Source organism: Eublepharis macularius, chromosome 1 (genome assembly GCF_028583425.1).
Source record: "Eublepharis macularius isolate TG4126 chromosome 1, MPM_Emac_v1.0, whole genome shotgun sequence".
In the NCBI taxonomy this organism is placed as follows: Eukaryota; Metazoa; Chordata; class Lepidosauria; order Squamata; family Eublepharidae; genus Eublepharis; species Eublepharis macularius.
In genome coordinates this window covers 19,245,876-19,270,475 of record NC_072790.1, presented here as the reverse complement: position 1 = coordinate 19,270,475, position 24,600 = coordinate 19,245,876, and the positions used below count along the sequence as shown (strand labels likewise).

At 56.8% G+C, this 24,600-nt stretch overlaps 2 protein-coding genes across 4 annotated transcripts; both read left to right on the top strand.

Annotated features, from left to right (window-relative positions):
* Nucleotides 1–413: 413 nt before the first annotated feature.
* On the top strand, nucleotides 414–4,782 carry LOC129336438 (basic proline-rich protein-like). Its single transcript, XM_054989549.1, has 2 exons — nucleotides 414–989; nucleotides 3,307–4,782. The coding sequence occupies exons 1-2, from the start codon at nucleotides 414–416 to the stop codon at nucleotides 4,780–4,782; spliced, it is 2,052 nt and encodes a 683-aa protein (XP_054845524.1).
* On the top strand, nucleotides 2,703–14,347 carry OTX1 (orthodenticle homeobox 1). Of its 3 annotated transcripts, none has more exons than XM_054983741.1 (4): nucleotides 2,703–2,740; nucleotides 6,032–6,291; nucleotides 8,051–8,202; nucleotides 13,061–14,347. In XM_054983741.1, exons 2-4 carry the CDS (start codon nucleotides 6,195–6,197, stop codon nucleotides 13,898–13,900), a joined length of 1,089 nt encoding a protein of 362 aa, XP_054839716.1. In that variant the 5' UTR covers nucleotides 2,703–2,740; nucleotides 6,032–6,194; the 3' UTR covers nucleotides 13,901–14,347. The 3 variants fall into 3 exon arrangements, with proteins under 3 accessions (XP_054839716.1, XP_054839708.1, XP_054839725.1); XM_054983733.1 differs by lacking the exon at nucleotides 2,703–2,740 and adding an exon at nucleotides 3,935–4,005; XM_054983750.1 differs by lacking the exon at nucleotides 2,703–2,740 and having other exon boundaries at nucleotides 6,002–6,291.
* Nucleotides 14,348–24,600: the final 10,253 nt, after the last annotated feature.

Here is a 24,600-nt window from a genome sequence, read left to right as displayed (position 1 = left end):
GGCGCTTTGCCGCCCGGGCCAGGCGCTCCCGGGCCAGCCTCTCGCCCTTTCCTGGGAGCAAGTCCTACTGAGCAGAGCGCAGTGGGATTCCGGGGAGAGCCGCTCAGGACCGCGCGGCCCACCTCCCTCGCCCGGCAGCGGAGCGCGTCTGAAGAGGGTCGCGAAGAGCTGCTCCCGCCAGCCTTTGGGACGTCCCGACGTGCGGGGCTGCCGGGTTTGCTGCCCGTGGGGTGCGCCTAGACGGCGTTTCGGAGCCTCCAGGCTCGCCCCTGCCTCTGGCCGGCGGCTCTTGCGGGCACAGCAGAAAGGCTGGCGGGTCTCCTGGCCGGGAGAGCTCAGGACATCTTCCGTCCCCCGTCCCCCCCCCCCAAAAGGTTGGCCCTGAACACGGCAACAGCGTTGAGGAGCCGCGGATGGCCGGCTTGAGGCTCTCTGGGAAAATCTCGGTAGAAAAGGAGGGAGGGGGCGAAGCAGCCGGTGGCGGGAGTCTCGCGGCCCCCGGGAAAGAGCCGAAGTTGCGCCTCTCGGCCTCCGAAGCCAGCCGTGGGGAAGGAGGTCAACGGGGAAGGCTCCTTTCCAGAAACTCGGGCGCCCGCCCGAGGCTGATCGGGATCTCGGTTTCTCCGCAGAAAGGCCCGCGCTCCAGCCAGCGAGCCTCGCATTGGGCTGGAAGGAATGGCTGGGAGCGCCCGGCCGCGTTTGGGGCGCCGTGGAGGCTCCGAGGGCCACACCCAGAGGCCCGGCCGGCTCCGAAGCCAACTTTCCCGGGAAGAGGCTGCGCGGCTCGAAAGCTCCAGGAGCCCCCGGGCCTCGCTTGGGAGGAGGCAAGCCAGGATGCGGCCCGAGCCCGAGCCCGAGCCCGAGCCGTGGCTCCTCGGCCAGCCTTGCCCGCAGCAGTGCCCGGCAGCGCAGCGCCCCCGCCCCCGCCCCCGCGCTGGGCGCCTGCCTGGCCTTACCTGCCCGTGCCCACCTCCGCGGCAGTCCTAAAGGTGCGGACCCGGCTGAAGCCATGCTGCTGGGAGCCCCCCTGCCCGGCTGCCTGCCCGGCTCTCTGCCGGAGCTAGAAGAAGGCAGAGCCCGGCGGCGAGGCGAGGCTACTTGGCTGCCTCCTGCCCCCCTCGCCTGCCCTTAATCCCGGGGTTTTATGAGCTGAGCATTAAAGAAATTCGCTTGCAATTTGGGATTAGACAAATACTCTTATTACGGGGGAAGGGGGGAAGCCAGCCCGGAGAGGGAGAAAGAGGAAGGCAACGCGCGGGGGGGGGGGGGGCGGCAGTGCGACTCGACACTCTACGGGCTTTGCTGGAGACTTGATCGCATCATCTGGCGGCTTCCAAAGAGCGGCTGCCAGAGCCCAGCTTTGATTGGGGGGGGCAGTCCGATGGCGTCTGCCCCCTCCCCCCCATCGCCTCCCGCGCACAGGCGCACATAGCCCCCTCCTGCCCCCCACCCGCCCCCCTCCAAATCTTAAGAGGAAAAAGATGAAACTGATCAGACTGGACGAGGGGAGGTGGGGAAAGAGAGGAAAGTCTCTGTTCGGAGGTCAGGTTTGGGTGGGGACTGGAAGGAAAGATCTAGAGTCCGGGGGGGGGGGGCAGCAGGAACCCCAGCCTCCACTGGGCGCTGGAGGGCTCTTTGCCCCCCAGCTCTGGCCAAAGAGGTTGGCCCCCGGGGGAATGGCACCCCCCCCCCATCTTTTTTGTGAATGGGCCGCGGCGGCTTTTGTTCTGCGGAGAAGTGCCCGTGTCGCTGACTTTTGTGGTCTAGAGAAGGATCTTGTAAACCTCTTTTTTTCCCCTCTCCCCCCCCTCTCTTCTCCCCTCCCCCTTTGATTAGATGTCCCCCTCGACGGGGGGAAAAATGTAATTTCGTCGGGACTGACGGTAACTCCCTTTGAACATTAGGTCGCTTTCAGCTCCAACTTCAATTAGGAGGAGTTGATTTTGAGAGATCAACAAAAGAAGCGCACCAAAGCCTTATTAAAGGTCCTAAGAAGATCTCCCGGATCCTTTGAGAAGCAGTTAAAGAAACAGTGTGCCTTCGCTCATATTCTGTTACCGTATTTCATTGGGACTCCAAAGGAGGGGGTCTCACCAACGGGGGCCGGGGGGGGGGGGACACACCACTTTGATGCTCTGCCACCGGCCCTCTCCTTCGTTGGTTTTCTTAGCAACCGATTGATTCGTTGTTTTACATTTTTGTTCCTGATAATTGAAATTCTTTTCGCTTTACTCTTTACGCCTTTCGAAGTTTTTCTATGAAAAGATCCAGAGGAGTTAGCCGTGTTAGTCTGTAGTTGCAAAATAGAGAGCTGTGGTTCTCGAAAGCTTATGCCACAATAAAGTTGGTTAGTCTTAAAGGTGCTACTGGACTCTTTACTCTTTTTCTATTAAAACTTTACTCGTATAAAAGGGAGGCGAGGGAGTCTCTGTCTATTAATATTTATGAGAAGGAACTCTATATATCCTGGATAGGGCATCCGCGAGGCGCGAGGGCGCATTATATACGTTTGTGTATGAAAACCAAAACGTGTGCACGTGAGAAAGTTGGCGCGCGCGCCCAGGTGCCTGTCAAAAGCCTTCGCCCCAACGCGTAGGTTAAGCACTTTCCCGGACCGTTCCTGCGGCTCTAACCAATCCGGGCCGTGTAGGCGCCGATAAACGGGCAGGGCAGTCACCTCTGCAGAGCCCCAAAGCGAGTCGTCCATGGCCCGTCCGAGTCCCTGGGCACTTAGCGCGAGGTAAGAGCCGGGAGCCTTCCCGCGTGGGGAGCTCGACTGCGGCTTGCCAGGCCGACGAGGCCGGGCAGGGCAAGGAAAGGAGACGAAGGGAGACGAGTCCGGGAGCGCTGCGAGGGGAGCCCAGGGCCGGCGGCTTTCTCGGCTGCAGCGGAGCAGGTGCGCGAGCGCGCTTGGCTCCCGGCCGCCGAGGTGGCGCGGGGCCGGGGCCGCGGCGAGGGCGCCCGGCGCAGCACCAAACTCCGCCGCCCTGCAACTTCCGCGGCCGCTTTCCCCAGAGTTGGGCGCGCTGGCGGAGGGGCCACGGATGCCCCTTCTTCTCCTGCCCGCCCGCCCGCCCGCCCAGAGCCCCGCGGCCCGAGCCGCCTGGAAGCCGCCCCAGGGGTCGGCCCGCCTGAGGGGAGGGAGGCCGGGGCCGCGGGGGCGGAGGGGCGGGCGCCTTGTCGCGACGCTGAGGCTGCGGGGAGGCCGCCCAAGCGGCCCTCGGGCGGAGGAAGGCGCGAGCGCGCCAGGCGGCGCACGGGGGACGCCCCGCTTGGCGCCTGAGGCGAGGACGGGCCTCCCCTCAGGCTGCGGCGCCCGCCCGGCCGCCGAGGGGAAAGGGCCCGCGGCGGGCCGGCCTGAGGGAGCCGCCGGGCGCAGCTGGAGCCCGGGCCCGAGTGCGGGGCGGAGTGGGGCCGGGGCCGGGGGCGTGCTGGCGAGGTGAGGCTCGTCCCGCGCTGCCATTGCCCGGGCGGCTGTCACTCAGCGGCGGAGCGGCCGGGGATTGGCGCCGGCCCGGGTTACGCACTCGCCTGGCGCTCGCATACAAGGGTAGGGCAGCGGCGAGGGGATCCATCTGCAGCCCGGCCACGCTGCCCGGCGCCCCAACAGCCGCCCGGGACGGGACCGGACCGGACAGGACCCACCCCGCCCCGCCGCCGCCGCCGCCGCCGCCGCCAGGTAACCCCCCTGCCTGCTCCCAGGGGAGGCAGGACTCGGCGAGCACCCGCCGCCCGTCCCGCAGCCCCTCGGCGGAGCCCCGCGCGCCCCTCCGCCCGCCCGCCCGCCGGGAAGGGGCGCGCAGAGCCCCCGGCTGGGCACCGGCCGGCGGCGGGGCCAGAAGTTCGTCCCGAGTGGCCCCTCCTCGCCGCCTCCCGCCCAGCGCCTCGGGGCCGGGAGGAGGCGGAGACGAGGAGGCGGGCGCGGGTGGGAGGCGGCCGGAGCCCTTCGCTCCTCACCTGGCGCGGCCCGAGCGCGGCGGACAGGCCGCTTCCCCTGGCCGGCAGGTGAGCGCGAGGGGCGGCGGGGAAGAGCGGCTGCAGGCCAGGCGCGCCGCGCCGCGCTCCGGAGGGCCTGCGAGCGAAGAGAGCCGGGACGCCGCCAACTTTTCCGGGCCCCGCCGCGGCGGCGGGCAGGCGGGAGGCGCGCAGCCGGGCCGGGCCGCTGGTCTGCGGGCTCCGTCCCTGCCGAGCTCCCCGGCGCGCACAGCTGGAGCCCGGCCCCGCGCCCGCCCGGCCCTACCCGACCTTGCCCGGCGGAGCCCGGCCCGTTGCCGGCTTCCTTCGGCGGGCCCTCTCGGCTTCGCCTGGCCCGGCCGGGAAGAGGCGCGCTGCCGAGCCCGGCTCCGGGGGAAGTGGCAACAGGTCAGGCGGCCCTGGACCGGGCGGCTGCTCCAGCCGCGCCTCCCAGCTGCGGCCCTGCCCGGCCAGCTCCTCGCTGCTGCTGCTGCTGCTGCTGCTCGGGGGGAACGGCGCGTGGCGAGTCCGGCGGCCCCGGGCCGAGCTCTCCGGAGCCCGCGCTGCTGTGCGCCGATGCCTGGCGGGGGGGCCGCGGCTCTTTCTCCAGGCGCCGCCGGGCCCGCCTCTGGGTCTCCCGCCGCAGCCCGAGGGCGCTGGCAGCTCCCCTTGGGGAACTCTTCCCAGCGCAGCAGCCCCGCTCGGAAGCCGCCTGGCCCGCGGGCCAAGTCCCGCTCCCGGCCGGCCGCGCGGGCAGCTGCGCTCCTGGGCCCGGCCTGGGCTTCTGCCCCGGGTCCCCCACCCCACCCCACCCCCGCGGGCTCCTAGTGATCTCTCCACTGCGGCTAATAAAGTTTCTTGGGGAAAGGAGAAACTTCCGCATCTGATCCAAAGAGCGGGCGAGTCTTTCCGTCGCTTCCCCGAAGCGGAACAGCCGCCTTGATACCGGCTGCGATTTACGGGATAGCGAAGAGGAGAAAGGACGGGGGGGGGGGGGCTGCAGCCTCGGGCCTGCACTGCTCGGTGCCGCTAAGGGGAGCGGGTCCGGCAGCCCCTTCAGCTCGGCTTCCGGGGCAGGGGCGAGCCCGAGCCCGAGCGCCCAGGCCCTCTTTCTTCCGCTGTCCTCCATACGCTTTTCTTCCGAAGTGGGTGCCATTGACTTTCGCTGGCTTTACTTCCAAGTAGGCATGCTGAGAACCGCACCTTCTTTCCTCCCACCCCGTTTACTCTCTCCAGTAAGGGAATTTACAACGTGCCCTACTTTTTGCCCTTATGGCCCCCCCTCTGCCGGAGGAAAAGGGCCTTTTTGGAAGATGAATTTGAAAGTGGCTCCAAAAATCTGTTTGTTTCCCAACCAGGAGCCATTTCTAATTAAAGTGTCCCCTTCTGCTCTCTCTCAAATGAATTATCCATCCCTCTTTTTGGTATCTCGTTTTGATTTCTAATCCAATTATCTTTTGAAATAATTGCTGTATCTCCTTCATCGCTGAGTGCTGCTGTCCCCCCTCGCAGCCCCTCGGCGATTGTATGGTAATGTGGTTGGAGGGTTTTTTCTCAGCCCCGCTTTCTCCACCCCCACTCCTCCCCCCTTGCAGCCAGGCTCGGGCACTCCGGTTTCACTTTATTTGGCCGTGGTCCGCCATGTTGAGAGAGTTCTGAGTCTGGTTTTTTGGCTCCTTAAAGGCAAAGAAATCCTTCAAGCGTGGTGCAAACCATTTACAATTTTTAATTTTCAATATTTTCTGTCTTGGAAATCTTAACTTCTCCTTTTTCAAAGTAAGTTTTATTGCTTCCAGAGCTGGTGTTTGATTGAAACTTCTAAGAACTTGGTTGTCATACATTTGCCTGTGTATTGGGGAAGGTCAAAAATCCTGCAAACCGAAGAACCTCTCATCAGTTATTGCAATTGTGTTTTTTCGTGTTGTGTTGTTGTTTCTGATCTAAATATTGCTGGTGGATTGGGAGGGGAGAGGGAAGGAGGCGAGGAAGTGCAGAAGTGCAATTCTCCGAAGGAGCTGCTGACGATTGTCTTGTTCTCTGTTGTGTGTTGTGTGTTTGTTTTTTCCTTCTCCTGTAGTTTGCTGCTAGAGAGACTCCTGCCCCGGGAATTTCCATCCATCATCGCTGGGAAGGAATCTTTTTTACGAACAAAAACCAATTTTTAGGAGACCGCCTCTACTTAAAAAAAAAATTTAAAAATTGTGTGTGGATAAATTGGGAAAATCTTTCCAGCTTTTAGCATGATGTCTTACCTCAAACAGCCCCCGTACGGTATGAACGGGCTGGGGCTGGCTGGACCGGCTATGGACCTTCTGCACCCTTCGGTGGGGTACCCGGGTGAGCCTCCCTCCTCTCTTTTTAACAGGCAGGTCCAGCCATTTCCACCAGCCGCGGCACTATCCAGTCTCGGCTTACTGGATGCATGTAAATAAAGAGGCCATTGCTGAGTTTAGTTTCCGAAACAAGAGGCAAAGCCGCTGACCGCTACAGCAACTTAGAAGAAGAAATTCTCGGCTTCCCGTGGAGACTGGGATCAACCGATATTTTTTTATTAGGAAGTAAATCCCGTGGATTTTAAAGGACTTTTAATGCTGTTTGACACTTTTGGCCCTTAAATGTGTTTTTTTGGAAATAAGTCCTACTTTACTTCTGTTAAATGTTCGGGATCCCGAGCATGAGCTTATTTCTTACCGCCTTAAAATTTTGGCTAGCACATTAATGGTGACAATTCTGTAAATTACTGGGGCCGTGTGTTTTAAAAATGACTGGATAAAAATTCAAGGATCAGAGACTCTCTGATTCTACAGACCTATTTTCTTCCTTTCCTTGAAGATATTTTCTTTGTTTTGTTAATATAAGAGTTTTTAATTAGGAGCTAGGAGAGGAACCCGGGTTCTTCAGTACAATTCTTCAGGGCTGCTACAGAATTACTTCGGGTCTTTTCTGATCCCATTCAGTCTCTTGTTTCCTTGGGCCTCTCTACTAGTTATTGTTGTAAGAAAGACTTTAATCTCTGTGCCCATGAAATTCATGTATTTTTTTCAGATTTAGCTAGGTAAGCGGGGAAATGCAGATTTATCTGAAAGAATTAAGATAGTACATGATAATTTTTTAAAAATTGTCCATGGGGATTTACTCCCAATTGAAGGTAGAATTACTCCACTTATGCTAGATAAATGCTGTGAGGCATTTAACCTCCTGGTTATGTGTCTCCCCCCACCCCTCTAGTTCAGGAGAACTTATCCGGGGTTATGAGACAACCCAGTTACTGGAACCAGTGGGATCCCCTTAAGCCGATGTAGTCCTGCAGCACTTTGGGAGTTGCCTTCTCAGCTCAGTTGAGGAGATGTATTTGTTCCGGGTTCTATTAACTCCACAAGGGTTTTAGTATCCCGATCCTAAGCAGACATCGCAGTACAACCCTGCGTATATTTGTCAGACTTCGTTTGAACTTGGGACGCCATTGCAGGTGTGAAGCCTGATCCTGAACTCGTTTACTGGGCAAGTCCTTGACCATCTGCTCCCTCCTTGGGGTTGCAATTGGTGCTTCCGAGCTAGCCCCTGGTCTTTGGTGTGGCACTTACTTCCAAGCAAATGACCAAGGTGTAAATAATCAATTTAAACGCCCTTTGGGCAGGGGGGCAGGGGTCTCCACATCGCTGCGCGTCTTGCCAGTTTCGCTGGTGGCTCTGCGCGCAAAACCCCCGAATCCTATTTTTGTTCTTGTTTGTTTATTTGGGGGCTTATCTATACTGTGTTTGTCGATGCTGTTGTAAGCCCCTTTGGGTCTCCTTGGGGAGAAAAGTGGAATATAAGTACTTAAATAATAAAAAACCCAAAAGTGCGAGGCTGGCCGAAGAGCTCTCGGGACTCCGGGCAGAGTTTCTCTCCCGCTTCCTCGGACCTATGGGGATGGGGCGCTTGCTTTCTGGGTCGGAATCGCCCGGCTGGCTTGGTGCGATCAGATTGGGGGCGGGGGAAGAGATCTCCCAAGGTCTCCTTTGGGATCGGGGCGGCGGGCGGGCGGGCGGGCTGGAGAGGGGCTTCGGCGTCCGGCTCTCAAGGCCTCTCTGTCTCCTGTCTCCTCTCGGCCCAGCCACCCCTCGGAAGCAGCGGAGAGAGCGCACCACCTTCACCCGCTCGCAGCTGGACGTGCTGGAAGCGCTGTTCGCGAAGACCCGCTACCCGGACATCTTCATGCGAGAGGAAGTGGCGCTCAAGATCAACCTCCCGGAGTCCAGAGTCCAGGTCGGGCTGCTTGAGAAGGAGGGGCGGGCTGCGGGGGTTCTCCTCGGCCGGGGAAGTTGGATCCCGGCGGGGCAGAGACGGGTCTTTCGGACCCGCTTTCGCCCCGGCGCAGCGCTCTGGCTGGGAAATGAACTTAAGCGAAGCAAAACGCTCCAAAGACAGCCGCCCCAATTCCCCAAGGGCCAGCCTCGCCCCGAAGGCAAGCCCAAGAGTCTTGGCTCTGCCCCGAGGAGTCGCCTCTTCTTCACCGCATCCGAGCGCGGGAGAGACGTTCTCTTGGCGGCGGCAAACTGATTCTTTGCGCAGAGACGAGCTGTCCGAACAGGTTCCAGGGGGCACGATCCAGCCAAAAGCTGCCTCCTGCGCATTTCCGTGCAGACAGATCCTAAGGGGTTATTTAGAAATAAGTTGCACTGGATTTGCTGCAACTTTATCCTTTTGTTTTGTTTTTGCTGCGTTCTGTTCTGTTAGTTCCCACAAGTCCTCTTGGTTTCAGCGAAATGTAAGTTGTTCAGGGCCAAGGTGTAAGGGTAAGAACCCTTAAACACTCTTTACTTGGAAGAAAGTTTAATTACTTCGGGTAAAAGTGTATAAAGATCAGGCGGAATAGCACTTTAAGACTTGCAGAGGCCACCCCAAATGTGTTTACTTAGAAGGTCTCCTGGCGACTTTACTATCTAGTAGGATTTACCTGGAAATAAACTCCCGAATTTCTAGCGCAACCTGTTGATAGTTACGCTTAAGAATACATTGAAGATCTGTGTGCTGGGTAGCCTCTCAGATTGCTACAGCAGAGGTTTATATCAGATATTTAGATTTAGAGATTTAGATCAGAGATGGCTCTATCAGAGATTTCCTTAGGACGGGTTCAAAAGCCATTGATTGGGAATCTGAAATCTTGATCCTGTGCACCTATAGGTGGAAGCAAGTCACTCTGAAATCAAGGAGATTTACTCCCAAGCGAGTGCAGACTGAATGACTCCTTTTAGGCTTGATAAATGCTGCGAGGCTTTTTGCCTGGTTATGTCTCTTGCCCACCCCCAAGTTCACTAGAACTTTTTCTGAGTCTGGATCTGGAACTCCTGCTCCCCCGAACCTTGCACGTTGATTCCCCCTTCCGTAGGCAACGGATGGTTGGCAGCTGCTAATGTGTAAGATTGTGGGTCATTGGGGGGGCAGGTAGAGGCACTGGAATGAGTGGAGAGTTTGCATCTCAATAAAAACCAGCAGAAGTAGAGCTGCCTTTAAAAATACAGAGGAGTTAGCCCTGTTAGTCTGTAGTTGCAGAATAGTAAAGAGTCCAGTACTAACCAACTTTATTGTAGCATAAGCTTTCGAGAACCACAGCTCTCTTCATCAAATGCTGACGAAGAGAGCTGTGGTTCTTGAAAGCTTATGCTACAATAAAATTGCATCTGACAAAGAGAGCAGTGGTTCTTGTAAGCTCATACTACAATAAAGTTGGTTAGTCTTAAAGGTGCTACTGCACTCTTTACTATTCTTTAAAAATATAGTTTGAGCTCACATGTCGAACTCAGAGACTGAAATAGAAAGGAAGCCCCCTCTCTCCTCCTTCTCAAATCCTTCCCCTTCTAATGTCTTAGCGGTGTCACAAGAGGAGCTCTCTAAAGCCCTGCTGATTTTCTGCTGTCTGCAGCTACTATAAGGTCAAATGTGGAGAGACGCAGTATCACAGGGTGTAGAAGACCTGGCTCCATTGTGGCAGGTCCAGGCAGGTGAAAAAAGGGAGAGACTATGTGGGGTGGGGGTCGCTCAGTGTTTCGGCAGCGAGACTTCTGACTATTATTTCTGCAACTAGGACTAGCATGTCCCATTGAGCGGAGCTTGATACCTTTGCCTGGCCTCAGATAAATCTTCCTTTGCTGGATACAGCCTTGCGGCAGGGGTCTGAGCAAGCTTTGGGGAGCACTAGAAAGAGAGTGGTTAGACTCTGCAGATGGGTGAGAAGAGGCCATAGGCTAGAAGCCCCTGCCAGATCTTTCCCAGTGAGGTTTGGTGCCTAGAAAGGCCAGGCCCTAAACCAGCTCCCCAGTGTGTGTAATTAAAACACAACCACACCTTTAACTTTGCGAGCCGAGCTCTTCCTGTTTGTGAATATTTTTTCTCATGGTTGGGGGTCCTTTCCAAGTCTTCCAGATTTCCTCAGTGGAAAGCTCTGGGGGAGGGGAGGGGAGGGGCCGAGTGAAATTGAATCAAAGGCAAGTACCAACAGTACACTTGAACAGCATATTTCACTCGGTGTTATGTGAGCTGCGAAGCTGTAGTCTGGCAATGTGGCTTACTCTCATCAACCAGCCCCCTGAAACAAAATTAGGAAACCAAGTTCTTTTTTTCTGCCTTGTTCTGAAGCTTACTTCATCCCACATGTCTTTGGGGGCATAGGTTCTTAAGTGTTTTGGCACCGTTCTCCTCTTAAGGTCTGAGGAAGTTATATAACTCGAGGAAGCTAGAATTACATAACCCAGGTTTTATAGATGGAGACTGAGGCCCATAGAAACCTGTAGAAGATAATAAGGGGAGAAGGTGAACAGTGTTTCATGTGTGTGTTTGTGGGGGGTGTCTCCCAAAGTCTTGGCTCGGCTCTTGAGCAGGCAATGCAAAGTCTAGAGGGCCTGCTACAAGAATGTGCTTGCTCTCACCAAGCTTTCCTTCTTGGTGGTAAAGAATGAAAAAAGGAAGTAATAGGAAATGTCCCAACTTGTCCTATAGACAATGTATAGGATGGGTTGAGTGACTGTCTAACCGGCATTGTGACCGGGGGGGGGGGGTGATGGTGGCATAAAAAGCAGCTCAGCTCTTGGAAACAAACCTTGCCAGTAGCGAAGGCATGGGAGCATTTCCACCCTGCCAGATGCAGCAGGTGAAAGACTCTAGTGTGGGTGGTGTTCAGCCTGACAGTGCCCTGGAATTCGGCACTGGGACTTCTTTGAAGAATGGGGTGTGATTGAGTACTTAATACAATTGGGTGGTGACTGTACTGCATTCCCTTGGCAAGGAGGCCTTAATGCTTGGCTGATTATGCCATGATTTTTCTTGTTAAAAGAGAAATTCTCATGAAAGTCAGTGAAAACGGCTGTGGTTTATCTAGAGGGGATGAATGGATGGGATAGGACGGACAGGAAAAGCCCATGACAGGCACAGCATCTTCAGAGGGTTACTGAAAACTCTACAGTGTTGCTTATCACACGAACTCTTTCAGATTGGATATATATTTCCAGTCACCCAAACTTCTCTTTTGCACAGGTTTGACTAGCTACAAAAGACAGATGAGGCACAACGTAGATGGCTATGACTTGTTCTTGATGGCTTAAAGAAAAGTATTAAATACATTCATCTCTGTTTCTTTGAAGCTTGAGAAGCAGGTGCAAACAGCACCAGTGGTCACTAATAGTTCTAGATTTATTTTTCCGTCTGGGAAATACAAAGAGGGAAGGAGTATAATGCTTGAGAAAATCAGGCTTCGGTTGGTGATGTGGTTTGGCAAAGTGCTGATTCTCTTGGCAACTGCAGAGACCGAGAAGTGACCGCAGGAGTGAAGGGAAATGGTAGTGCGGCTTGCCTTCCCACTGGCTATTGGTGCCAGACTTCTGGACAGTTTTGAGGCATGAATATCTTTGCTGATCTCAAATAACATCATTTCCAGGGTGACCATTACACTGGAAGGGAAAGAAGGTGATGCAATTGCCTGGAAGATAAGAGGCGTAGGCTATGTGCTGAAGTGGAAGGGTTCTCCCCCCCCCCCACATAGTTGAGAGTCTATGGCTCTGGCATAATGGGAGGGGGGGTGTTGTCCCATCAGAGTTAGCAGGCTGGGTTTGGGTAGTGGCTCGGCTTCCTGGGTCTCAGCCTCCCTCACTAGCTCTGAAGGATTATTGCTAGGCAGAGCATATTGGAAGACTGGTGTTTAATCTCTGAAGGGCCGTGGGGGAGGGAGGGGTCTTTGGAAGAGGCCAGGCTGAGTGTCCTCTTGAAACGGAGGGGTGCAGACCCCCCGCTGCTAATGGCTTCTTCTCTCTGTGGGTTTGGGAGGGGAGCGGGTGTGGAAGGCAACTGAGTGGGCGATTTACTGGTGCCAAGGTGGTTGCATGAATGTCTCCAGGCCTTTGATCTGGGAAGCCTGGGGGGTGTTGATGGCTCTTTCTCTGCGGGGGGGGGGGAGTGCCTGGGCTGTAGCAGTCTCGGCAGCTGAGGTCTGTGCCTCCCTCTTTCCCTTTTTCTTCCCCTTCCCTAGGATGTCAGGAATGGGAAGGGTGCAGCGGTCAAGCAAATCGAGGCTTGCCCTGATAGCTGTTTGCTGCTGCAGCGTGTGAAGCCACACTAGCAAGGGGGGGGGGAGTCAGTGCCCTTGCCAGTCTCATGGGTGACCAAAATGTGCCCGGTTCCATGTCCCGCCAAGGTTCTGGATTGGGCTGGGGAGGGGTTTGCCTTGTTCGCAGCTGGGGGGCAACAGAGTAGGCAGGGGTCCATGGATGCTTAGCGGGGAGTGCCCAGAGAGGCCAGTCATCTTCAGCTAGAAGAGAAGGGCCGGCAGCAAGTCTCGGAGTGGGGGGTCCTGGGCATGGAGCAGGGGTCGGGGGGGGGGGGTGCGTGAATGGCCTGCATGGTGCAGGGGGTGGACTAGTCGGCCCTTCCAGCCCGCTGCTGCTGCTGCTGCTGCTGCTGTGGGCGCGGTGGAGCGCCGCCCGCCGGCTGGCCTGGGCCCCGGGCGCCCGGCGGGCAGGCTTCGGCGCGGCTTCGGCGCGGGAGGCCGGGTGCGGGCTGGCTCTCCGCCGGGCTCCGGGCTCCCCTCCGCGACTGACGGGCCGCGTCTTCTTCTTCTTCTTCTTCCCGGCTGCAGGTCTGGTTCAAGAACCGGCGCGCCAAGTGCCGGCAGCAGCAGCAGAGCGGCGGCGGCGCCAAGAGCCGGCCGGCCAAGAAGAAGGCGTCCCCGGCGCGGGAGAGCTCCGGCTCGGAGAGCAGCGGCCAGTTCACGCCGCCCGCCGCGGCGCCCAGCTCGGCCTCCTCCTCGTCTTCGTCCTCCAGCTCCTCGGCGCCCGGCGGGGCCGCGCTGGGCAACCCGGGCGGCGGGAGCGGCGCGGGCACAGCCCCGGCGCCCGGCCCGCTGAGCGGCGCCCCCGCGGCGGCGGCCTCGTCCATCTGGAGCCCGGCCTCCATCTCGCCCGGCGGCGGCGGCGGCGGCAGCGGGGCCGAGGCTCTGGCGGCGGGCTCTGGCGGGGGCGCGTCGTGCATGCAGCGCTCGGTGGCGGGCGGCCCGGCGGCCTCGTACCCCATGGCCTACGGGCAGGGCGGCGGCTACGCGCAGGGCTACCCGGCGCCGCCGCCCTCCTCCTCCTACTTCGGCGGCGTGGACTGCGCCTCCTACCTGCCCATGCACGCGCACTCGCACCCGCATGCCCACCCGCACGCGCACGCCCACCCGCACCAGCTCAGCCCCATGGCGCCCTCCTCCATGGGCGGCGCCCACCCGGCGCTGGGCCAGCCCGCCGCCCACCACCACCACGCCCACCCCCACCACCCCCCGGCGGCCTACGGCGGCGCCGGCCTGCCCTTCAACTCGCCCGACTGCCTGGACTACAAGGAGCCGCCCGCCGCCGCCGCCCCCTGGAAGCTCAACTTCAACTCGCCGGACTGCCTGGACTACAAGGACCAGGCCTCGTGGCGCTTCCAGGTGCTGTGAGGCCCGGCCCGGCCCGGCGCCCTATTTATTGCTCCTGGGCCGGAGTCCTCCCGGGCCCCCCGCCCCGAGCTCTGCCCCGCTCGGCGCCCGCGGCCGGCAAGAGGGGAGGCGCCTCTGCCTTGGGTCCAGCTCTCCGCCGCCGGCCGCCGCAGACTCGGACTGGCAGCCGAAGGCCCGCGCGGCAGCCGCCAGGAAGCGTGTATATAGCGGACTGTGGGGGCAGGCCGGACCCTTCCCCGGCCGAGGCGACGCGAAGGCGGACTTGCATCTCCCAGCCCGGCCCGCCGCCCCTCCGGGCCCTCCCGGCGGGGGGAAGATGGCGAGGCGAGGGCCCGGCTGGAAGGAGGCGCTTCCAGCACTGTAAAGTTGATGATTTTCGCCCTGAAGCCGACAGTCAACCTGTGGAAATGTAAAGGCGACCCCCCCCCCATCTACATATCCCCAGAATAAAATCCAAGCGCATCGAAGGCCCTGGTGTGTGTGATGCTTGCGGGGGGGGGGGGCTCCCTCGAGCCGACGCTTCTGTGGGCGGCGGGAGGCATGGGGGGGGGTCCCCCCCGGCCGGGGGGGAGGGGCGCTGCCCCGCTGCACTGGAGCTCGCGGAGCCGCTTGTTAATGGCTCTAATTGGATTGGCGCCCAACCAGAACCTTGATGGGGAAGCGAAAGGGGGGCGGATCCCTCGACCCGGCAAAGCGCGCAAGGTCCCCGGCCCCAACCTTCCTCGGAGCGGGGCGGGGGGCTGGCAGGAGCGGGACCAGCCGGGACCTCTGGAGCTTGGCCTGGGCTCCCCCTTCCTTGCCCTCCCGCACGCCCTGCCCCCTGCAGCTGCCCGGCTGGGACCCAGGCGTCCTGGGGCTGTGTTGGCCCCCACTTCGCACACATCCGCTGCCCGGTTGGTCGTGGTGCTTTTCCTCCAGCGGGCTCGCTTGAGAAGAGCTTCCAAGAAGCAAAACGTTTCCCAAGCCTCGCATTTCTTGTATTTCTGCCGCTCCCAACTGAGGGCGAAAGTCAAAACACTCCGAGCGGGATCCCCAAGCCAGTTCGACCGGGCTGCCGGGCGATCCAAAACCACCTTCGAGATCCTGTCTCTTTGCGCAACCGCGCGTGTGAAATCGAAGGCAGCTTTCGGCAAACAGCCACCCGTTGCCTCCGTGGCAGTAGCAGCATCTCGGCACTTTAACGGATCCCAGACTGCCACTCGCATCCCCCTACAAAGCGAATGGCAAAGCTCCTTCTAAAGAAAGTAAATCCCAGCGTGCTCAAAGGAATCTGTTTGCCATGTTAGCATCCGCTTAAATTGGCTTACATCCCAAGAGCTTTCGGCTTAATTGCGTTATGGATCATGATCAAAATGTTTAAATAATTTGAAAACATTTCGGTCAGTCTAATGTATCCGACTAGAAACAGAGATGTAACCTGGAAGACGGGATAGGGACTAAACTTTTCCTAACGAAGCCCTCTGCGCTCTCAGAAGGGACGCGAAGGTATTAGCTGAGTCGGTTTTACTATCATAACGAAAATCGGACAAAGTTCCCTTCTGCGAGTTTTTCTCCGCTGTAGATCAGTTGAAACTCTAGAGACTGAGATTTCCTAAGTACTCGGCTTAATTAACCTATTAATTACTGCTAAATAATTGTACTCGTTAATAAGGAGTACAATAATCAAGGCAACTGCTGTAATCCAGTTATGGGGCTGAAGCCGCCCCCGCCCTATATTATCAATTCAGGATTGATTCTTCCCCCCGCGCCCGGAAATGGAGTAACTGGTGGTGACAGTGAAATATAATTTTCGATTTAGGGGTTGGGATTTAACGATTGTGGAAGAAACGATTTGTAGGTTTGTCCACTCGTTGTTTGTTCAGCCTGCAAAGACCATAAATAAGACGCGCCAAGTCGTGGGCCCTAATGGAGCTGAAGGCGCGCAGTGCTTTTTAATGGCTCCAACGAACCGCTTCCTGTCCCAGTGCGTTAGGTGAGGATCGCCTCGTCCCCCTCTCGTGGCCGGCGCCGCCTGCCCTCCCCGCTGGAGCGAGACCTCCCTAAGGCCGCTCTGGGGATGCTCCAGGTCAGTCGGGGATTCGAACGCGCTGATTGGCTCAGCCGGATGCAGGCGGCCGGGATGCGGATGCTTCGCCTCCTGGACCACAAGCGCAAAGACCAGCTCCGGGCCTCGGGTTCTAGCTGGGCCCACCGTGCTTCGCCTGGGGCAGTCCTGAGAGACCAAAGGCCCCCTCCGAAGAGGAAAGGTCCCTTTCCTGCGGGGACAGGTGGTGAGGACTGCTGCGCCATGTGGGGCCTCTTCCCCCCCCCCAGCGCCTGCAAGACGCCCCGGGGTGAGCAACATCCTGAGCCTTTCCCGCCCTCGCGGGCGAGTGGGGTTGGGGAAACTGCGCTCGAGGCCCTAGAAGGCCCTCCCCGAGCCTTGCTGCGTCTCCTCCCCTGCAGCTGGGACTCTCTTGGGGCAGAACCGCAGCGATAGCGTCGGAGAGGGCCAAGACTGAAGGGGCTCCCTGGCCCGGCCCCCGAGGCACCTGTTTCCTTACCGGAGGAAGCTTCGGTTCTCTGGAGGAGTCTGGGAAGGGTGGTTTGGGGCATGTGCAGAGAGCTCTTTCCCACGCTTGAAGGATTTGGGGAGAAAAAAGGGCTTTCCTTTCGAGGGGCGCCGGGATCTCTTTGGCTCATTTGTCCACTGCGGGCAGCTTCCTTCGAGGGCCCAGGTCAGCCCTCGCCCCCCCCCCCCCAAGCTGCACAGCGTGTGAGGAAGAGAAGCCGGGGAGGTGCTTTGGGCAACTGCTGGGGAGCGGCGCTTGCTTGCTTGAAAAAGCACTGCTGAGAAGGGGGAAGAAGAGCAGGGGGCGAAGGGAAAGAGCTTGCCAGGCCTAAGTCAGTTGAAAAAAGAATCCGGGTCTGTTCTCGACCCCGCACGGCCCCCGCTGCCCCCGGAGCTCCCAGGTGAGTAGGCCGGCCGGGACCGCAGCGTGGGGCGCGTTGCAGCCGAGGCTATCACAGCCACCAGGGAGAAGGGGGCTCCGCCCAGATTCCCCAGCGCCTCCTTTCCCACGGGATGGGGGAGAGGGACCCCAAGCCAGACGGGAGGAGCCAGCGGAGGAGCCCCGGTCTCCGAGCAGCGCCTTGACCTTCGAGGGGCTCCCGCTCGAGGGCTCCGGCGCAGCTGGCGGGGGCGAGCTGGGCCCGGAGGGGAGCGCCGCACAGCAGGACCCCCGGCGCCCTTCCAGCCGGCCCTCCCCGCCCCGTCCGCGGGCTGCGGGCTGCGGGCTCTCCTCTCTCCCGGCGACGCGCTCGCGGATGCGCAGCGCCTTGCGCAAGAGGCGGGTGGAAGCGCTGGCGGCGAGGCCCCGGCCCGGCCGGCTCCCGAGTCCCGCCTGCAGAGCCCAGCCCAGCCCGGCGCGGTTGGGGAGGGGAGGCGCCCGCGGGAAGGCCCTGCCGCCAGGCTGGGCCAGCCGCCCCCCGCCCCGTCGCCACCCCCGCTGGGCCGCCCAAGCTGCGAGAGCTCAGCTGCGGGGGGGGGGGGGTAGCGCCTCTCGCCGCCCCCTCCTCCTCGTCGCCAGTCCGGCTGGGCCCCCCTGCCCGCGGGCTCCGCCTTTTTCTCGGAAGGCTTGAAGAAGGAGCTCCGGCTCTCCGAAGCTGCACGCCGGGGATCTTGGTGGGCTCGAAGGGGCCAAGTCCGGCTGCTCTGCTGCAGACCCACGCGGCTCCCCCGCCCCCTCCAAGGAAAGCTTTGCCGCTCCTAAGACGAAGCCAAGAGGCTGGAGCTGGTCGTGTTAGGCGTGGCTGCCCTTTCCCCTCCCTTTGAGCCCCCCTCCGTCCCGGTCTGGTGCTGGGATCGGAGACCAGGCGGACTTTGGCCCACTTTGGCTCCCGGCTGAACTGGTCCCAGGAGGCAGAACTCCGCCCTCCTCGGACCCCGGCGACACCTTTCCCGGGAGTGCCCTAAAAGTCCCCGAGAGGCACGCAGGAGGCCGGACGAGGCAGGGCTTGGAGCCGGGAGGCAGGACTTGGAGCCCTGTCCCTTTACTAGAGGATTAATGTAGGGAAACGGGCAGCTGGAGCTTTTCATGCCATGGAGGTAAAGCGCATCGCCGACTCAGCCACATCCAATCCAGCCTCTCCTAAAGGGAATGGACGGGTTTTTTTTCCTCCAGGCAGTTGGCAACCCTCTCTGGCCGCAAGAACTCTGCTCGGCGGGGATGGTCCCCCCCCCCCCGATTAGTCTAATTGCCGTCCAGGGCCAGAAGAGGTGCCGGAGCGCAGGCTGGGCCAGGAAGCCCCGGAGGTTTGCAGGCTGGGCCGCCACCGAAACTGCTGCCAAAATGTGGCGGCTTGTAATTAAGTTGTAATGACACGAATATATTTGCCCGAATTCACAATTTCAAATAACGAAAACCCACCCGGTGTTTAGGACGGAACCCGTTCTTTTTTATTTATTATATTTGTTTTATTGTGCGTTGCGACAGAACTCCCTGAACGGTTCAATAGCAATTCGTAAGACTGATGGGTATTTACCAGCAATAATGCATCGAATGAACGTCCCTTAAACAAGTTGAGACGGCAGACTCACAGCTAAATTAATCCCCCCAACCTGGGCATAAACTCCTAATCCGAAACATAACCCTAAAAATATCTTCTTAAGCAAGCCGCTAAAGTCAATTGAACTGACTTCTACCTGAAGTTCAGCACAGGTGCGAAGCGGCTTACATGCGAGTAATCTTCTTTCAGTGGCCTTTGGACAGTAGAAATTAATTTCATGTCATGAATATGTAAAATTGCCAGATGAAAAATCATAATTACCCCAAAGTGAAAGATAAGCCCAGGACCTAAAGGCGACTTTTCTAAAAGCAAAAATAGAATCCAGACAATGGGAAAGCGGAAAAAGTTTTCCTTCGTTTCAAATTAGAGGTCGTAAAGTTTTGCTCTTCAACCAATAAAGTTTGATCGAATCTCTGAATTTATTAATTGAAAGAAAACATCAAAAGCCACAAACCTACGGCTCCCCTAAGATTGCAGGCGAAATTAAATGTTTTGCCTTGCCTTTTTTAATTGTCTCCCGCCTTCAAAGGGAACAGAATTAAAAGACAGAGTAAACTCGACCTTAAAAAAAAAACTTTCCCAAACTGTGCCAATCACCATTTCTGGTTAGGCAGGAATCAAGATGACCTGAAGGCGCCGATCCAAATCCCGGTGTGGTTCGGAATAGGTGAGCCTCGGGGTTCCAGCACCGCTTCCCATGGGAATGAACTTGCCAGGAAGGCAAGTTCGGATCGGGCCATCGGGCCCAGAGGTTCAGGCAGGAGCAAAAATAACTGCCACTGAAACGAAAAGATCGTGGAAAGAAACTTCTTTGGGGCAGCGAAATCTCCCTGGAACGGGACAGACATTTTCCTGCCAGCCCAGATTTCTGGTGCTTTATCTTGGGATCACGTCGTTATTTTTTTTTAAGTTGATACTCAGGAAAGCTTAGTCTGTCTCAGCAAAATCCAAAACAGGAGCCTCGGGGTACCTTAAGAGATGAAGATGATTTTATTCCAGTGGATGCTTTGGTGGACTAGCGCCCACTTCGACAGATGCCACGGGGATTATGTGTCCCTCCAGGGAAAACAAGGAAGTAAATCCTGCAAAGAGAATCGAATAATGCAGAGGGGTTTACACGGGTGTCGGGCTCCCCAAAAGCCATACGTGGGAATTTCAATTTTTTTAAAAAGTGAAAAGTCCAGTAGCACCTTTAAGACTAACCAATTCTATGCATCTGACGAAGAGAGCTGTGGTTCTCGAAAGCTTATGCCTCAATAAAGTTGGTTAGTCTTAAAGGTGCTACTCGACTCTTTACCATTTTGCGACTACAGACTAACACGGCTAACTCCTCAGGATCTATTTTTTAAAAAACACAACAACATTAATTTCCAAGGGATGTAGAAGAGAGATTCTCAGCCTTTTGGCCATGGTGACCTACAAACCCAGATTTACTTGGCGCGGCGACCAACTTAAAATGCAAAGCTGGCCCAAATCAATCAAAGGACAAAAGCCACTCTCAGCAGCTTCGTGACCCGCTTTTGGGTCATGCCCCGCAGGCTGGGAAAATGCTTGCTCGTGAGTTGCAAAGTAACCGCATCCGCTGCCTGTCAGGCAGGGCTTAGACACAAGGCGCAGGTGGGTGAGTTACTGATCAGCGGCAGAGATCGGGAAAGGGGTTTCTTTCCATTTGGCAGGAAGAGAGTACCGAGTGGCTATTAGGCACGCCTTGATAAACCACCACCTGCTGGCCAAGGGGGTGGCTCCTGCTTGCCATCGCGGGCGCCAGAGGCGGGCAGTCTGGACTCCAGCCGCGGAAAGCGATGCGCTCGCTGGATACCGCCCAAGAGCCCCTGACAAGCGGGCAGCAGCCAGTGGTAGCTCACTCGCGTGGGCATTTCTTGCAAGAGCAGGGTTTGCTCGCGGGTGGAGAAGGAACATGCACGCTACCTGTCCTACACAGCAATCCTGAGCAGGAGTCTTCTCCAGGTCTCCTCAAGGGGGCTTATTCCCAGGAAAGTATTGGATTTCTGCCGCGTTTAAACCTTCCCACTTTCGCCTGTATCAGTCCAATTGCATTGTGTACAGTATTTGAAACTGACTGTGTTGACTCACGCTGTGTAATCCGCCTTGAGTCTCAGCGGGAAAGGCGGACTATATCCGCCCTGAGCCTGCTGGAAATGTGTGGAGGGCGGCATATAAATCGAAAATAAATAAATAAATAAATAAATAAATAAATAAATAAATAAAATCCACAGTAAAATAAAAGGGAAGGTGTTCTTAGGATAGCCTCCGTCGTCTCTCGCCGTGCCACACTTCGGGTCTCCCTGGAAGGCATGGGCTTGGGGCAGGCCAAAGCCCCCGTGCTGGAAGTTTGGCCAGTCCAGACTGGGAAGGGAAACCTCGCGTCTTCATCGGTCCAGCGCCGGCACGGGAACGAATTGCTCGGCGCCTTTCTGCACTGAGAGCTTGGGGTGGGGGTGGGGGGACGGCAGTTCCCGGCTGTCCCGGGAAGACCACCTTTCCTCCGGGGCTCCGCAGAGGTCTCTGCCGGCAGCCTAAACCTCGAAGTCAAAGGGACGGCGCTTGCAATGCGAAGCGCGCAGCCAAGGAGCGCCCCGTTTGCAGGCAATTGCGGCCGAGAAGCCACGAAGAGTCATTTGCCCGCAAAAGGAAAAAAGCGCAATATTGCAGAGCAGGAGACCCCGCTTCTGATATCCACGGGATGCAGGCGGGCGGAACCGCGGGGGATGGGCTGACTTGCCCGGTCGGGCGGCGCTTTTGTAGCTTGGAAGCAGACGGAGGCTCTGCTGGGGCGCTCCAGGCCCTGGCTTCAGGAGGGCAGCCCTCTTGGGCTGGGGCGGAACAGCGCGATCTGGGGCCAGCGCTGCCCTGGACACCAACAAGATTTCCAGGGAATGAGTTTTTGAGTCAGAGCGCCCTTCTTCAGGCACAGGATTTTATCCAGATGGATCAAGATGGGTAGCCGTGTTAGTCTGTAGCAGCAGAAAAGAGCAAGAGTTCAGTAGCACCTAGAAGAGTAACACAATTTGTGGTAGGGTATGAGCTTCCGCTTCAGAGCAAGAGACCAGGAGCGCCTATGAGACAGATACTATTTATTGTAGGGTGTGAGCTTTCGTGAGACGCAGCTCGCTTCAGAGCAAGAGACCAGTAGCGCCTATGAGACGGACACAATTTATTGCAGGATATGAGCCTTTTCTCACGTCTTCAAGAGGTGCTACCGGATCTCGCTTTTTTCTGAATTTATCCAGATGGTGAAACATGCTTTTATTCCAGATGCTGAAGCTTGGACTCTGGGAAGCTTACACCTTGGGCATCTGGTTGCTTTCTAAGGCACCGCTGGACTCGGATCCTGCTGTTCACACGGGCACGATTCCTTTCCCTTGCAGTTGGCGTCGTCGAAACATTGGGTTGGAAAGAGGCGGGGGAGGGAGCTGGACGTGCGAAAGGCTGGTGGGGCGGGGAGGATCGCTCCAGACTGCAGGGCAGGCGGATCATATTTTAAAATGATCTTTTACGGTTTTTTGGTTTTTTTAAAAAAGCTCTCTCTTATAGCATCGAGGAGAAAGAACTGGGCCGGCTCACTCCTTTGCTGTCTCCGTTTTCTATTCGCAAGGCGATTGCCACTCAATCGCCACACAGCCACTCAAACACTTATCGCCCCTCCAGCGCTGAAATAGCGTAAGCCACAGGTAAAGGTAGAAGTATCTGAAGAAGTGACCTGTGACTCACGAAAGCTCACACCCTACCACACATTTTGTTAGTCTTATAGGCGCTACTGGACTCTTGCACTTTTGTAGGGTTTTAATTAGCAGAGTAAATTATTGCGCAGACTCCAGAGTTTCGCTCTAGAAAAATACTTTCGTACATATTAGTATAAAGGGCACATTGGAGAGAAAATAAAGAATAGCTAACTAACTGGCTGCTACAGACCAATGGCCAGACTAGAACTGGACAGACTGGAACTGAGAGACTGAACTGAGACTTAGAGAAAGACTGAGACTTAGACTCTGAACAAAGAGCAATAAACCTTCAGTATAAGTAGCTAGTTAATTGCCTCCTCCATAAACTGGTTGCCCAATAGTGAATAATAGTGAATCCCAGATTTTTAATAGTGAATCTCAGATTTTCTTCATTAAGCATAAAAACTCCCCTTTCTATGGAGGGAAGTTTAACGGGAAAGCTTAATGATCCTATGCAAACTAGTTGACTAATTGAACAGAACAACAATTTAACGCTTTCATGACTGAACTAGGACACTTGCTGAAATCCCAACTTTTCTACCACTGGTAAATGGTACATGCCACACGTGCCCTCTGTTGCACGTGTGAACCAAGGCGGCCAGGTGCTGGGGGCGGGGGGGGGGGGAAGAAAAGGCCCCGGCCCTCGGGAGGTGGAGACGTGTCTCCCCCCCCCCCCCAAACCAAGCTCGCCCTTTTTTCTGCTGGGGTCCACCCAAGGCCCGAAGCAGGGCTCCTCGGAAGCAAGTGTTGGCGGGGCAAAAGGGGGAGGCTGGCCTGAGGCCCTTGCACGTAGGAATCCGGCCTCGCTTCCCGGCACAAGACGCCCCGAACGCCTCGGCAAAGGCACCAGAGCCCGGGAGCAGCAGCAGCCTCGGGGCGCTTGAAGGGCGCCCTCTGCCGACAGGCCTCGAGAAAGCCCTACGCTGCCAAACCCGCCCTGCCTTCGCTGCGAGTAAAACGCCACGTTTCCTATGGGCCAGGAGGGGCTTCAGCGCTACGGAGGTTCTCCCCCGCTGACCTGCAGTAGCTGCCCGGGTGCAAACAGCAGGAGAGGAACCCCCACAAGGCTTCCCTCTCACCCGAGGGCACTGTGGCCTGGGCACCTGCGAGGCTGTAAGTCCACAAAGCACTTAGTGGAAGGCAAGCTCCGTGGATCGTTCGTTATTGATTTTTTTAATAGTGTGCCCTTCTATATTGTTATATTATTTTCATTGTAAGCTGCCTGGGGCAGGGCTCTGAAGAGGCAGCATAGAAATATTCTAAATCAATAAATAGATTCCATTTATTGGGACTTTCCCACTGTGCAAACCACCAGGTGTAACCACCACTGTGTCTTCCCTGTGCCTGGGGTTATTCAGAATGGAGGGGGGTGCCTAGAATTTGCAATCTAGAAATTGCTCCCTGCTAAATAGTAATAGTGATATTGATCTACGTAGGTAGGACATTGACTTTCATCAGTCAATATAAACAGATCTGAGGATAAGCATGCTAATTCAGGCAGTTTGTGGATGCCGACGAGACATTACCTTGATTCCGAGAGTAGATTCAGAATGACCTGTAAAGAGTTAATCCACACACAATAATACAACAGGAAATCAGAGAGCATGCCTCTCACCCCCTTGCTGGTAATTCCAAAGGAGTAACCATGTTAGTTCATTGCCAAGGAGGAGGAGGGGGAGGGGGAGAGGGAGGCTGTTTACAGCCATGTTGGTCTAAAAGTAAAACCCCAAAATGGCATCCATGCAATACTGTTATTAGGAGAAATTCAATGACATTTACACGTGTGCAAGCTTTCAAGTTCTCCAGAACGCTTTATCAGGCTGGATGTTTCAAAGTAAAAAAGAAAGTGTGTGTACAGGGGAGAGAGATTTCAGGCCATGATGCACTCATGTCAGTAGATGGTAGAACTTTTGACAAGACTGTGTTTCACCTTCTATGGCCTAGAGGTAACTAAACAAGGTCCCGAGCAACATTTCTCCTCAATATTCTTCATCTCTTTCCAGTGAGGGAGCAAGATTTGGGTCCAGTAGCACCTTACAGACCCACTAGATTTCCAGGGTGTGAGCTTTTGAGCATCAGAGCTCCCTTTGTCATACCCTGGAAATCTAGTTGGTCCTTAAGGTGTTACTGGACCTCCATCTTGTTCTTCTACACATTCTTCAACATGACTACCCACCTGAAACTTATCCATTGAGACTCAAAATAGTAAAGAGTCCAGTAGTACCTTTACAACTAACCAACTTATTTGTAGCATAAGCTTTTGAGAACCACAGCTCTCTTCGTCAGATGCAATGATCCTCAGGATCATTGAGACTCAAGTCCGTTCCTGGAAGTAAGGGGACAGGGGCTTTGTGGTACCTTTATTTTTAGCATAAACTTCCCTGCATTTTCCTGCATTTCCTGACCCTT

Excerpts from the sequence above, each read along its gene's own strand:
- OTX1 (XM_054983741.1), top strand. The coding sequence starts at position 6,195 with ATGATGTCTTACCTCAAACAGCCCCCGTACGGTATGAACGGGCTGGGG. Across the intron at positions 6,292-8,050 it reads CCCTTCGGTGGGGTACCCGG|CCACCCCTCGGAAGCAGCGG; the intron begins GTGAGCCTCCCT and ends CTCTCGGCCCAG. Across the intron at positions 8,203-13,060 it reads TCCCGGAGTCCAGAGTCCAG|GTCTGGTTCAAGAACCGGCG; the intron begins GTCGGGCTGCTT and ends TCCCGGCTGCAG.
- LOC129336438 (XM_054989549.1), top strand. The coding sequence starts at position 414 with ATGGCCGGCTTGAGGCTCTCTGGGAAAATCTCGGTAGAAAAGGAGGGA. Across the intron at positions 990-3,306 it reads CCTCCGCGGCAGTCCTAAAG|GCTGCGGCGCCCGCCCGGCC; the intron begins GTGCGGACCCGG and ends GCCTCCCCTCAG.